Source organism: Hemiscyllium ocellatum, chromosome 6 (genome assembly GCF_020745735.1).
Source record: "Hemiscyllium ocellatum isolate sHemOce1 chromosome 6, sHemOce1.pat.X.cur, whole genome shotgun sequence".
NCBI classification, from domain to species: domain Eukaryota; kingdom Metazoa; phylum Chordata; class Chondrichthyes; order Orectolobiformes; family Hemiscylliidae; genus Hemiscyllium; species Hemiscyllium ocellatum.
In genome coordinates this window covers 117215876-117230600 of record NC_083406.1, presented here as the reverse complement: position 1 = coordinate 117230600, position 14725 = coordinate 117215876, and the positions used below count along the sequence as shown (strand labels likewise).

The 14725-nt window shown below is 42.7% G+C and overlaps 1 protein-coding gene across 2 annotated transcripts in view; it reads right to left on the bottom strand.

The window, feature by feature from the left end:
- Positions 1-13195: 13195 nt before the first annotated feature.
- The window catches only part of clns1a (chloride channel, nucleotide-sensitive, 1A), a 37519-nt gene continuing 35989 nt past the window's right edge, over positions 13196-14725 (bottom strand). For both annotated transcript variants that reach the window (XM_060826886.1, XM_060826887.1), the window contains one exon: positions 13196-13535. In XM_060826886.1, the coding sequence (XP_060682869.1) occupies position 13535 (1 nt within the window). In that variant the 3' untranslated portion in view covers positions 13196-13534. The remainder of the gene's footprint in view (positions 13536-14725) is intronic.

Sequence of the window (14725 nt, the reverse complement as noted above, 5' to 3'; positions counted from 1 at the left end):
AAGGGGGCAGTAGGAGGAGGTGTCTGAGTTGGCACTTGGTTTCAGCAGAGTAGAGGTCGGTGTGCCAAATGACTACTGCACCCCCCCCCCCCCCCCCCCCCCCCCAATGTCTGTGGGTTTGATGGTGAAGTTAGGATTGGAGCCAAGGGAATGGAGGGCTGCGCATTGTGAGGGCGAGAGGTTGGAGTGAGTGAGGGGGTGAACAGGTTGAGACAGTCGATGTCACGGCGGCAGTTAGAAATGAAGAGATTGAGGGTGGTTAACAGGCCAGCACAGGGAGTCCAGGTAGATGGGCTTTGTTGGAGGTGAGAGAAGGGGTCCTCAGTGGAAGGGCAGGTGTCTTGGTTAAAAAAAAGTAGGCACTGGGGCAGAGGTGGCGGAAGAAATGTTCAAGGTCGCAGCGTGTGTCAAACTCATTAATCTGGGAGCGTAGAGGGATGAAGGTGAGGCCTTTACTGAGGACTAAACGTTCATCCTCAGTGAGGGGGAGATCTGGGGGATTGGTGAAGACATGGCAGGAATGGGAGCTAGGTCCTGGAGTGGGTCTGGAGTTCGAGGTGGGGGCGGTAACAGATAATACCTACGTGAATGGCACTTCCTCCCTCGCAGCTGCCACTGTGGCAGTCACTTCCGCCGACAGTGATGTCACTTGCCGAGTACCCATCAGTAACACTGCCCTTACCATCCATGACACCACTTCCGCTCCCATGAACACAGCCTTAAGCACTACCTCCGCCCCCTTTGTGAGCATCACTTCCTTTGGTGACATCACTACTGACCCTATAGCCACACCCACTCAAGCAACTGTCTCCGTTTCTTCCGCTGTCACCGCCTTTGCCAAAATCATCTCCTGTATCCATTGCACCTGGTGTGGTATCCTCTACATCTGGGAGACAGGACACCTTCTTGCGGATCGTTTCAGAGAACATCTCTGGGACACCTGCACCCACCAACCCCCACCGCCTCATGGCTGAACAGGCCAACTCCCCCTCCCACTCCGTTAAGGACATGCAGGTCCTGGGCCTCCTCCACTGCCAAACCATTACCACCCAATGCCTGGAGGAGGATCACCTCATATTCCGCCCTGGGACCCTGCAACCACACGGAATAAATGTGGATTCCAACAGCTTCCTCATTTCCCCTCCCCCCACATTATCCCAGTCCCAAGTCCTCAACTTGGCACCGCCCTCCAGACCCATCCATCACTGCCCCCTCTGACCTATCACCTTCTCCCTCACCTTTATCCACCTATCCCTTTCCCAGCTACCGCCCCTCAACCCCACCCCTCTCCCATTTGTCTCTCAGCCCCGACCCACAAGCCTCATTCCTGATGAAGGGCTTATGCCCGAAACATCAACTCTCCTGCTCCCCCAGATGCTGCCTGACCAGCTGTGCTTTCCCAGCACCACACTCTTAGCCTTGAATTTAACCAAACCACACTGATGAATAAGGAGGAAGCAAAAGGCTTTGGGTCAGAAACCTATTTTGCTGCCTGTTCACCATACCCTACTGACTTCAAAACAGAATTCTGACCCAAACCCACAAGATAGATTAAAATCAAAGGATTGGGTGTCCAAAATAGAATTCATCACCATCAACATTGTTTGCCTTGACCTCGTGAACTCATTGATTAATAGAGCAGACTTGATGGGCTGAATAGCCTATTGCTGCTCCTATGTCTTATGTTTGTTGAATATCCTCACTTACTCCTAGTTAAAATCAGGACTAGACAGCATCAAGCACATCCAGGTCACTTGCAGAATGAATCTAACTCACATTGGTTTTGGTTAATGAAAAGCATCACTGCAGAACACAGAAAAGACCAAAAGAAATAGGAACAGGTGTAGACCCCTTGAGCCTGCTCCCCCATTCAATAGAACATGGCTGACCAGCATTCCTGATGTCCACTTGTCTGCATTTTCTCCATAGCCCTTGATTCCCCTGCTGATCAAGGATCTATCAATCTCTTTCTTAATTGTACAGAAGGACTCTACCCCCCACAGCTCACTGTGCCAAGGAGTTTTAAAGACGCAAACATATTTGAGAAGAAATTCCTCCTCATCTCAGTCTTAAATTGATACCCCTTTATTCTGAGACGATGCCCTCTGGTCCTAGACTCTTACATGAGATGAAATATCCCTTGAGAATTTACCGTGAATCCCCTTAAGAATCCTGGGTGTTTCAATGAGATCACCTCTCATTCTTCTAAACGCCAGCAAGTGGAGTTGGACCTGTTTAGACTTTGCTCATAAGACAACCCTTTGTGCTGGGGATCATTCCAGTGAACTTGCTCCAATTAAATAATACCTTTACTTAAATAAGAAGACCAGAACTCCTAGATGTGGTCTCACCAACACCTTGTACGTTGCAGCAAGACTTCCCTAAGTTTATACTCCAAACACCTCGAAGTAAGGGCCAACATTGCATTAGCCTTCTTGATCATCTGTGTGCTAGCTTTCTGTGTTTCATGCAGAAATAACCCAAGTTCCTTTGCGTTGCAGCTTTGTGCAGTTTTTCTCCATTTAAATTATACTCTTCTGTTCTCCCTTCCAAAAATTAACAACTTCACATTTTCCCACATTATACTCCATTTGAAACTTTTTCCCCACTTATATCAATATTTCTGTGTAAACTGTGTACAGGGTATTTCTCTCATGACTTGCCTTTCCACCTATTTTTGCATTGTGTGCAAATTTGACTGCAGTGCCTTTATTTTCTTCCTCCAAGTCTAATATATTGTGAACATTTGCAGTCCCAGCACCAATCCCTGTGGAATTCCACCGGTTACCAGTTGCCAACTTGAAAAAAAGAACCCCGTATCCCTGTCATTGTTTGTTATGATGCAGAAGGAAGCTGTTCAGCCAATCACATCAGTGTCAGTTCCCTGAGCGTTTTGAATTATTGCCGTCCTCCTCCTCTCTTTAATGCTACATGTTGTTGTAATGCCCTCTTAAAAGCTTCGACTGAGCCTGCCTTCACCATACAATGGCAGTGCATTCCAGACCCAAACCACTCACTGCAAAACAGATTTTTTTCTCACCCTGCATTTGCTTCTTTTGCAAAACATTAAAATCTAGGATGTGAGATTCTTGCTCCTCTTCCAAGTGGGGATACTTTCTCCCTACCTACTCTGCCCAGATCCCATATGATTTTGAGAACGTATATCAGGTCTCCTTCTCCAAGGAAAACAGTCGCAACTTCTCCAATCTTTCCACATAAATGAAGCCTCTCGTCCCTGGAACTATTCTCTTCTAGCTAATTCACACACCCATACATTCACGTCCTTCCAAAACTGTGGTGCCCAGAATTGGAGACAATAGTCCAACCTCGGTCTAACCGGTTTCCGACATAAGTTCAGGATAACCTTCCTGGTCTTGTACTCTTTACTCCTATTAATGAAACCAAGAATTCTGTATGCTTTATTACCACTCTCACTACTCTTTGTGACAGTGCTCACCAAAAAGGAAGGAATTGGTGGAGGATGATCTCAGGGAAGGGAATTTCTAAGCCAAGTTGATATTAAAAAGGAAGAGATGTGCGTCTTGCAAAGTATTAAGGTAGATAAATCTCCAGGTCCTGATGGAATCTATCCCAGAATTTTGAGGGAGGCAAAATGAACTAATTGCTGGAGCATCGACAGACATCTTTGTTTCCTCTTTGGCCACAGAGGTCCCAGAGGACTGGAGAATAGGCAATGTTGTCCCATTGTTTAAGAAGGATAACAGGGATAATCCTGGAAATCACAGGCCTGTGGACCTCATGCATGTGGTGGGGAAATTATTGGAAAAGATTCTCAGAGACAAGATCTTTACGCATTTCAAAGCAATTGGACTTATTAGTGGTAGACAGTGTGGTTTTGTGTGGGGGAGGTCGTGCCTCACTAACTTGACTGAGTTTTTTTGAGGAGGTGAAAAAGATGGTTGATGAGGGAAGAGCAGTTAATGTTGTCAACATGGACTTCAGTAAAGCCTTTGTCAAACTGGCAGACTGATACAAAAGTTGAAGTCACATGGTATCAGGGGTAAGCTGGTAAGGTGGATCTAGAACTGGCTTAGTCATAGAAGACATGAAAGCACGCTTTTCAAAATGGAAGATTGTGACTAGTTAGTGTTCTACAGGGATTGGTACTCAGACCTCTACAGTTAATGGTAGGGTCCTGGGTTGTGTTGTCGAACAGAGAGACCAAGGGGTCAGGCACATATTCTTTGAAATTTGTGTTATAAGCAGACTGGGTGGTTAAGAAGGCACTTAGTACGCTTGTCTTAATTGCTCAGACCACTGAGTATAGGAGTTGGGTCGTCATTCTGAGGTTGTACAGGATGTTGTTGAGGTCACATTTGGAGTACGGTGTACAGTTCTAGTCACCTGCTATAGGAAGGATATTATTAAATTGGAGAGGTTCAAAAAAGATTGACCAGGATGTTGCCGGGAATGGAGGGTTTGCGTTATAAGGAGAGGCTGGAAAGGCTGGGACTGTTTTCTTCGGAATGTAGGAGTTTGAGGGGTGACCTTATAGAAGTTTATAAAATCATGAGGGATATAGATAAGGTGAATAGCAAATGTCTTTTCCTTAGGGTTGGGGAATTCAAAACTAGTGGGTGAATTTTTAAAGTGAGAGAAGGGTTTAAAAGGGACCTGAGGGGCAACTTTTTCACACAGAGGGTAGTTTGTATATGGAATGAAGTACTAGAGGAAGTGGTAGATGCAGGTACAATTAAAACACGTTTGGACAGGTACATGAGTAGGAAAGGTTTGGAGAGGATATGGTCCAAATAAATGCAGGCAAATGGGATGAGTTTAGTTTGGGAAACTTGGTCATGGACAAGTTGAACCGAAGAGTCTGTTTTTGCGCATTATGATTCTATGACTCAATAAATTCCTTTTTAAGAGCATGAAATTAATTACTGAAAGAAATAAGTAAGCAAAAATAGAATTCTGCCTTTGCAGGACTTACATAAGTGTAAACTGACAATTCCACCTTGTGTTTCACAGCAAGACAAACCGAACTGCTAATGTACATAATGTGCTGTGTTTTAGCACTTATAATAACAGGATTTCAGTTTGATAAGAATCTGACTGGATAATATAAGCAATATTTACAACATACAAATACAGAAAGCCATTAGGAAGATCAGTCTGGGATGTTGATGGCACTCCACAATTACACAGGAGCTGAAATCCTTGGCAGCACTACCTCTGTCAAGTTCCACTCAAAAAGTGTCATGGAATCTGATGTGGCTACCCTTTGACCTCTTCAAACAGAGAAACCTTGACCATAAGGTGGTGCCTCTGACAATGTTGTACTTCTTAGTATCACAGAAAATATGGCATGATAGTCTATTGAATATTGTGCCAACATCTGGAATATTATAGAGTCAAACAGCACGGAAACAGACCCCTTGTGCATGCCAAACATAATCCCAAACTAAGCTAGTCAGCATGTTGGCTCAGTGGTTAGCACTGCTGCCTCACAGCGCCATGGACCTGGGTTTGATTCCAGCCTCGGGTGGAGTTTGCACATTCTCTCCACGTCTGTGTGGATTCTCTGGTGGCCCTAATTTCCTCCCACAGTCCAATGATGAGCAGGTTAGGTGGACTGGTCATGTTAAATTGCCCCATAGTATCTGGGGACGTTCAGGTGAGGTGGATCAGCTGTGGGAAAAGCAGGTTTATGGGAGAGGGTCAGTCTGGGTGGAATGCTCTTTGGAGGGTCAGTGTGGAGTTGTGGGCCGAATGGCCTGGTTTCCACACTGTAGGGGTTCTATGGATAATTCCACCTCCCTACGCTTGGCCCATATCTCTACAAATATTTCCTATTCATGTACTTATCCAAATGTCTTTTACATGTTGTGACTGTACCTGCATTCACCACCTTCTCTGGAAGTTCATTCCACACATGAACCACTCTCTGTGTGTAAAAAAAAATTGCTTCTCATGTCTTTTAAATTCTTTTTCTTCTCACCTTAAAATATCCCCAGTCTTGAAATACCTCACGCTAGGGAAACATTACCAGCCATTCACCTTATCTCTACCCCTCATTATTTTATAAACCTCAGTCAGGTCACCCCATTAGCTCCTACACTCCAGTGAAAGAAGTCCCTCTCTCTATAACTCAACATATTACAAAACTCGGTAAAAACAATGACTGCAGATGCTGGAAACCAGGTTCTGGATTGGTGGTGCTGGAAGAGCACAGCAGTTCAGGATTTTACTGCTCCTTGGATGCTTCCTTATTACAAAACTCCCCCAGCTGAAACATTCACTCCCTCCACCAATGTGACTGTAGTATGCATCATTTGCTAGGTGCCCAGCGTCAACTATCCTAGTTTCCTCTAATATCACCTTCCACAATGTTCAGACTGATTGTATTTCTGAAAAAGGGATTTACGGAATCTTACATGGATTCATGCAGTTTTTGATCAAGATAAAATGTAATTCTGCAAATACAAATTTACCCCACAAACTTATATGTGTGTGAGTGTGGGAAGGGGGATATGAGTTATGAGTGTCTGTGAGAATGTGTGCATGTGTAAATGTGTGTGTGTGTAAAGCGGTATAAGTCCGTGAGAAGGTGCGTGTGCGGGTGTGTGTTGATGTGCGTGTGTGAGCGTATGAGAGGGTCTGTGTGAGTGTATGGGTCTGTAGGAGTGTGTGAAAGACACTGAAACCAACATGGTCATTCTAAAAGATGAGAAACTTAAACAATCCAGGTCTTTTTCAACATATAATTTCAGTTGCATCACACTGTAAACTTTTGCTAAAAAGTCTATGTCTTACGATCGTATACTCCAAACGACCTGATGAAGGAGCGGCGCTCTGAAAGCTAGTGCTTCCAAATAAACCTGTTGATTATAACCTGGTGTTGTGTGATTTTTAACTTTGTACAATCCAGTCCAACACCGGCACCTCCAAATCATTAGAAACTGAACACAGAGGGAGCCTTGAGGATTATAAAGTAAGCAGGAAAGAACTTCAATAATGAGTTAAGAGGGCTAAAAGGGGCCATGAAATGTACTAGGCAAATAGGATTAAAGAAAATTCCAAGGCTTTTTATACATATACAAGAAGCAAGAGGGTAGCTAGGAAAAGGGTAGGTCCATGCAAGGACAAAGGAGGGAATTTATGTGGAGCCAGAGGAAGTGGGTGAGGTCTTTAACAAATATGTTGCATCAGTATTCACAAAGGAGAAGGACAAAGTGAATGGTGAGTCTAGAGAGGGGTCTGTTGGTATTTTAGGGTATGTCGATATAAAAAAGGTGTTGGATGTTTTGAAAAGATCAAGGCAGGACCAGATAGGATCTATCCCAGAATATGTGGGAGATGAGGGAGGAAATTGCTGGAGCCGTGTACAAGATCTTTGTATCCTTTTTAATTACAGTTGAAGTCCCAGAGGACTGGAGAATAGCCAACGTCGTTCCTTTGTTTAATAAGGGCAACAGGGATAATCCGGAAAATTACAGATTTATGTTAGTGATAGGGAAATTATTGGAAAAGATTCTTAGGGACAGGATTTCCTCACTTTTGCAAAAATATGGACTTATATCTACAGGCAGCATGACCTTATGCAGGGAGGTCATGCCTCAAACTTGATTGAGTTTTTTGAGGAAGTGACAAAGAGCATTGATGTGGACAGGGCAGTAGATGTTGTCTATATAGACTTTAGCAAGACCTTTGACAAAGTCTTTCATGGCAGGCTGATACAAAAGGTGCAATCACATAGGATCCTCGGTGAGTGGTAAGTGGACACAGAACTGGCTTGGTCACAGAAGACAGAGGGTAGTGGTGGAAGGGTATATTTCAGACAGGAGGTCTGTGACTAGTGGTCCACAGGGATCAATTCTGGGATCCCTGTGGTTTGTAACATATGTAAATGATTTGGATGGAGAATGCATGTGGCCTGATCAGTAAGTTTGCACATGACACATAGGTTGGGGAGCTGTGGATAGTGAGGAAGATTGTCAAACGATATAGGAGGAGATATATATATATATATATATATATATAGGCTGGTGACTTGGGTGGAGAAATGGCAGATAGAATTTAGTCTGGACAAATGCAAGGTCATTTTGGAAAGTCTAATACAGAAGGAAAATATCAGTAAATGGCAGAACTCCGAGAAGCATTAACATACAGAAGGATCTAGGCCTATAGGTCCATAGTTCCCTGAAAGTGGTGACATGTGAATAATGTGATCAATGGGGAGTAGGGTATAACAACTGGGAAGTGATATTGCAGCTATATAGAACTGAAGGCCACATGTTGAAGATTATGTTCTGGCCATCACACTACCAGAAGAATGTGGAAACTTTGGAGAGGTTAAAGAAAAGTTTTACCAGGATATTGTCTGGTTTGGAGACTCTTGGTTATGAGGAGAGATTGGACAAACTTGGTTTGTTTTCACTTGAATTTTGAAAGTGAGGAGGCAACCTGATCTAAGTTTACTAAATGATGAGATGCATAGATGGAATGGATAGTCAGAGTCTTCTTCCCAGAACAGAAATGTCAATTACTGGGGGATATAGGGGAAAGTTTAAAGGAGATGTGAGAGCACGTTTTTTACACTGAGGATGGTAAGTGCCTGGAATGCACTGCCTGAGGAGATGTAAGTGGATACAGTAGCAACCCTTAAGAAGCATCTTGACAGAGATATGAATAGGTAGGGACTAGAAGGATACAGACCATGTAGAGGCAAATGGTTTTAAGCTTAGTGCTTGTGGGCTGAAGGGTCTGTTCCTGTGCTGTACTGTTCTTTGAGTCAGAATTAGGTATTGATGTTGGTTTGTGAAATAACTCCAGACGCTGGTAACCCATCACCAAGTTACCTTTTATTTATATGTGCATAGTTCTTGACACTGATCCAGCTCCCTCAGAGTGAGCAGGACATCTGACACTCCTGTCTTTATCTGTCAGCCAGGGCTCCCTGATTCGACCAGACTAATAGACCCAATCAGGGAACTCACACTGTACAAGGTCCACCTGGCTGACCTAATTACAATCACTATAGTTGGAGTTCTACCTTTAGACACAATTTGAATGGCTCTGTGTGTATTGTAGCTGGATATAGAGGAAACCTTCCTAATATATGTAAGAATGACAACATAAGAACAGGGAATAGGAGTTGGCCATTCAGCCCCTCCAGCCTGCTCCTTCGGTTATTACCATCATGGCTGATCTCATCCTGGCCTCAACTTCACTTTCCTGCCCACTCCCGATAACCTTTCATCCTGTTATTAGAGAAAAATCTATCTCTTCCTTAAATTTATTCAGTTTCCCAGCATTCACTCCACCCCGCAGAGCAATTTCTTCTCCTGTTTTAAATCTGCTATCCCTTCTCTTAAAACCTCTCATTCCAGATGGCCCCACATAAAGAAACATCCTCTACATGTCTACTTTGTCAATCCCCTTTTACATCTTATCTGCCTCAATTACAACGCCTCTCGTGTAGCTGCCCAATCTCTCTTCATTAGACAAACACCTTATCTCTGGAATGAATCTAGTGAATCCCCTCTGAGCTGTCTCCAATGCAACGACACCCCTCATGGGGAAAGGTAATCTGAGAGTCTGAGGCCCATGTCTTAGGAAAGGACTCAAGGTTTGATATTTTAAACATTATTTCTTTACCTTTCTACTTTTACACTAAAAACTGTAGTGAACCTTTTATTTCTTTATTTTTCTACACTATAACGAAGATTGTTATTGAGGTATTCTCTACCTAAGATGGCACTGTTTGTGGTGACGTTGTACACTTTTTACTGTACTCTTGTACCCCATACTTGAGTACGTGACAATAACACCTAAATCTAAATTTAAAATTCATACACTTTTAGCAGGAAGAATAGAAGAGCTGAATATTATTTAACTGGAGAAAGACTGCAGGAAGCTATACCACAGGGGATTTTGGAGTTCCTGTGTATAAGTCACAAAATGTTACCATCCAAGTTCAGACATAATAGGGAAGGAAAAAGGAATGTCAGCCTTTATCTCAGACAGACTGGACATAAATATAGAAAGAAAGAAAATAGCAGCATGAGTTAGACCACAGCTGGAATCCTGGGAACAATTTTGGGATCCTTAATTGTGCAAAGATACACTGGCATTGGAGGCAGTCTCGCAAATGTCCACAAGGTTGATAGCAGGTATGGGGGGACTGCCTTATGAGGAGAGGTTGAGTGTGTTAGGCCTGCACTCAGAAATTTGAGAACGAGGTGACCTTGTTGAAACATGCAAAATTCTTATGGGACTTGACAGGTTATACGCTGAAAGATTGTTTTCCCCTTGTCAGAATAAGGGGGTGCACATTCAAGACAGGGTAGTGAATCTATGGAATTTTTTATCACAGTGGGCTGTTGAGTTGAGATACACACAGGAGTGGCTTCAGGAGCACGCAGGGGCTATGTCTGAAATTCTAAGACTTAGTGACTGCACTATTTCAGAAGGCAGTTAAAAGCCAAAAACAGTGCTGTGGGTCATGAGTCATACGTAGACCACCTCAGATGAGGACAAAAGATTTCTTTGCCTAAAGAATTTGAAACAGCCATTCAGCCCATCATTTCTGTGCCGACTCTCCAGAAGAGCATCTCAAACAAGCCATTCCATAGCCTTCTCCCAGTACACTGCATGTCACTTTTCAAATAACTGCTAATATTCTTTTGAAAGCCTCAATTAAACCTGCCTCTACCACCGCCTCAGGCAGCGTGTTAGATACCCTAACTTTAATCTATCTAAAAATGGCTTTGGGTCATATTTTGCTTCCTTTACTTCAAATCTGTAAACCAGATCGGATAGCTTCATAGTCACCCGTTACAGAAAATCACTTTCCATCTGAAGTTTAACTAACAATGTAAGCTGCCAAAGTGGGACTTAAGCTCACATCATCTTTCAGTGTAGGCACTGCAGCTTTTTCAAATCAATTTCTGGGGGAAACAAAAGCCCATAAAATCCTCACCACCACTAATTTACAAAGGGGTAATTAGCTTGTTTATCATATTAGTTGAGCTTTACTTCAGTAACGCCTGTATGGAGAGAGCATTAAGGAGTCTGAGTGAGGTCAGGCTCATTCGCTGACTAGATGAAGACCGCCGTGAGACAGCTCTCCAGACAGCGGGAGGATGAGAAGTGACTTCTGAGGGTAGTCAGTGCTCATTTCTCCGAGGTAAAGGAGCCATTCCAGCATTGAGACCTTGTGCAGGAAGGTAACACTATTACCCACAGTCTATTGAAGCTTTTGTACTAAAAACTCATACCGAGGGATTAAGTGCTCAAAGACTATGCATCAGTCTTTCCATCCAGTAATAATAGAATTTGACAGCTTGAGAAAGTCCGAGATGCTAGATTCCACTCCTGGTCAGCCGTGATAATAAATGACTGCGTTCAGATGACTGCATAAAGAAATGCAATCTAGTCATAACGTCATGCTACAAAGAAAGGGGCAATTCAGCCCACTATAAATATACTAGCTCTGAAAGAGGTATCTACTTACCACCCATTCACTCTCTCACTTGAAAGGCTTCTTTAAAACCCAACACTTGCGATAAGATTTTGGATATTCCGTCCTTGTGATACAAGACATAATTGCAGTTACAGCTCTGGACCTTTCTCCTCTTTTAGAAACCTATCTACAGGGAACATCGATTATCTGAATTTCAGATTATCCAAACAAAATTGCAAGGTCTCAATGCTTGTCTAAATTGTATTACCCAGCGTGCGATTATCCAAACAAAACACTCCCCGCCCGTGTCATTCGGATAACCAAGGTTCCTCTGCAATTCCCTGTTGAAAGCTACTGTTGAACCTGGTTTCATATAAGTACATGAATTATGAGGAGGCCATTCGGTCCCTCAAGCTTGCTCCACCATTGTATAAGACTTGTGTAAGACATGCCCCTTTCTGGCTGTATGTTCCATGTCAACTCCTTATGAAAAAGGAGAAATCCCTCACTCTCATCTGACAGAGAAGCTGGCTTTTTCTAAAAGCAGTACCATGTGTTCTAAGCTTCCTTCAATAGTTTGCCCAAGTATCTATTCTTCACCTAGTGTTACAACAGTGTGTATCAGCTATTCCAGGACCATAGGGATGATTAGACAAGTCAATTCTTTTATATTAATACTGGATGTAGACATTGCTGCACGGTTATCCCAACATGCATTTCGGGTGGAAAAGAAAGGATCGTGCTAAGGAAATCTAAATGACGTTATGTTGAAACTGAGGCCTATTGTTTTGGTGCTAGTCTCTGCAATTAGCTGAGAAGAACGGGGTATATTTATATTTACCATGCCACAAACAGAACTTTTCTTTTTGAACACCTGAATAGACAGAGCACTGCAGGTGGCTTTTTGGTCCACGGAGTTTGTGCTGGCTCTTTCCAAGTAGCTTGCCTCTGCTCAAACATCTTTAGTTACCAGCTGGTAAACTAACTGACTCAGCAAAACTGCTCAAAAGTTTGCACATCCTTTATAGCTCTCTGGTCAACCTTCTTTGGTCTACAGGAGAACAACTTCTCTATGCTCTCTACAAGACTGAAGCCCCTCATCTCAGTTACCGTGCTGGTTAATCTCCTCTACACTCTCTCCAATGCCATAAAATTCTTCCTTCACTGTGGTGCCAGAATTAGAAGAGATACTGAAATTCAGAATGCTAGCCGGTAATTTTATGGGGTCCTTTAGCTCTCTTGCTTTTAGATATTATCCCTCTCTTTAGGAGGATTCTGTTGGACGTAGACAAACAAGCAAGCAACTTCACGCTGTCTTTCTACAGAATCACTTACAGCCAACTCCGCTCCTCCACTGGATTGCTGGTTGGGTCTGGCAACGAGAATGATAGGAATGCTGGTGCGGTTTTGGTGCTCACCAGCCTATAGTAAGTGACAAAAGCCAGAAATGGACTATAATAATGAAGTATTTTTTCTTTTGATTCAACTTCAGTTGCGGAGGTACAAATTTAGCAATTTATTTATTTAATTCCCTAAAAAAAGTCTGCAATTTTGTTCCAAGTACAATTATTGACCAGCTATTAAAACTATCAGGGTTAACATTTTAGTTTTAAAACATTTTTGAACGATATTATTGTGCCCTTGTTACATGGCAAAAAAATACAATCAGCAAATATGCCCCGAAACTTACTGGGACACCATCCAATTCTAACCATCAGCACTTCCACCAGATCCCCCAAATAGGAAACTCAAAGTAGCTGAAATCAGTTATCCACTCAGTACAAAAGAGGTTTTACTTAACATCGTAATCTTGCAACATTCGTTGACACAAAACGTGACGTACACAATAAGGGAACAGCACTACACAAAGCATCGCATCCCAACTTACATTGAGCAATCTAAGTGGTAGCTGTCAATACAGGACATGTTTGAACCCCTCCCCCACACAACAGTTTTGTTACATATAAACCAGGTTAGGCAGCTGTCCTTTTTGTGTTTTCTTCCAAATGTTAATTATTAAGCTTCCGTTATTCAGGTTGACCCACTGTCAGCGTCACAATGGGATGCAGAGTTTACAAGTTAGATATTCCTTTCGATTGAGGCCCGTCTACAACACAAATAGAAGTACATGTTAAAATGATTACACATTTAAATAGAGGTTCCATCACAATTGAAGTGTGTTCCAGTTTGTGGAGAAAGCAGCTCATGCAATAAAAACGCTGGCAGCCAGTGATTCCTACATCCACCCACCTCCTCCCCGTGACTTTAAAAAAAAGCAATAGAATACAAATGTAAGAGTAAATCCACAAATAAGGCTAGAGATAAAAAAAAGGATAAAACTAAAGGCCCTGTATCTGAATACAAGTAGCATTTTGAATGGAACAAATAGCCATTACCTGCACCATATGATAATAGTCATTAGATTGACATGGATTGGGACCTGAATTTTGAGGGTTGAGAGAAATTAGGAAGGATGCAACACTAGGAAAAAGTGGCTCTGTTAATTAATGACGGGAGTAGCACAGTTGAGAAGGAATACCCAAGTTGAGGAAACCAGGATGTTGAAGCAGCTTGTGAAAGATGTGAGAAATGACAAAGGTACGTGGAGAGGGCCCTCCCAAAAGTAGCCACATGGTGGGATAGACCATAAAGGAAGAAATAGAATGCTTTTGCAAATTTCTTACAGTAGCATATTCGTGAGCCAGAGAGTAGGCAAAACAAGACCTAGCATTATCCAGTGGGACAAGATTCATGACTGACCACATAGCAAAGACACCCATAGGTAAAAGCAATCATAAAATGATTTAAGTTTACATTCAATCTGAGGGAGAGAAGAGTGGGTCCAAGACTAGTATCTTAAACTTCAATAATGGCAAGTACGAGGGCATAGCTAAAACAAACTGGCAAATTTGGTTAAAGAATAGGTCGAGAGAGATGTAGCAGTAATTTTTAAGGGATCATGTCTGAAATTACAGAGTGAGGTTATGATCCCAGATATGTCAATACTGGGCAGTCAGATTGGAATCTGGCTTGATAGAACCAAGCTTTTTCCAAAAAAAAACACAATGGAGGACCAGTTTCTGAACAGTCACACAAGTCTCGCAATGTACTTTAACAAATAAAAACCAGAGCAACATGAACTATATTAGACCAAAGATTGGAAAGATTTTGTTACAAACACCAGAAAAGGATTCAACCTTTCACCATCCCTTATCTGAGGATTATTCTCATCAACAGCAACACCCCAATGAGGAATCGCTGCTACCTTCACACAGAAGTTTCTTACTCAGGCTGGCA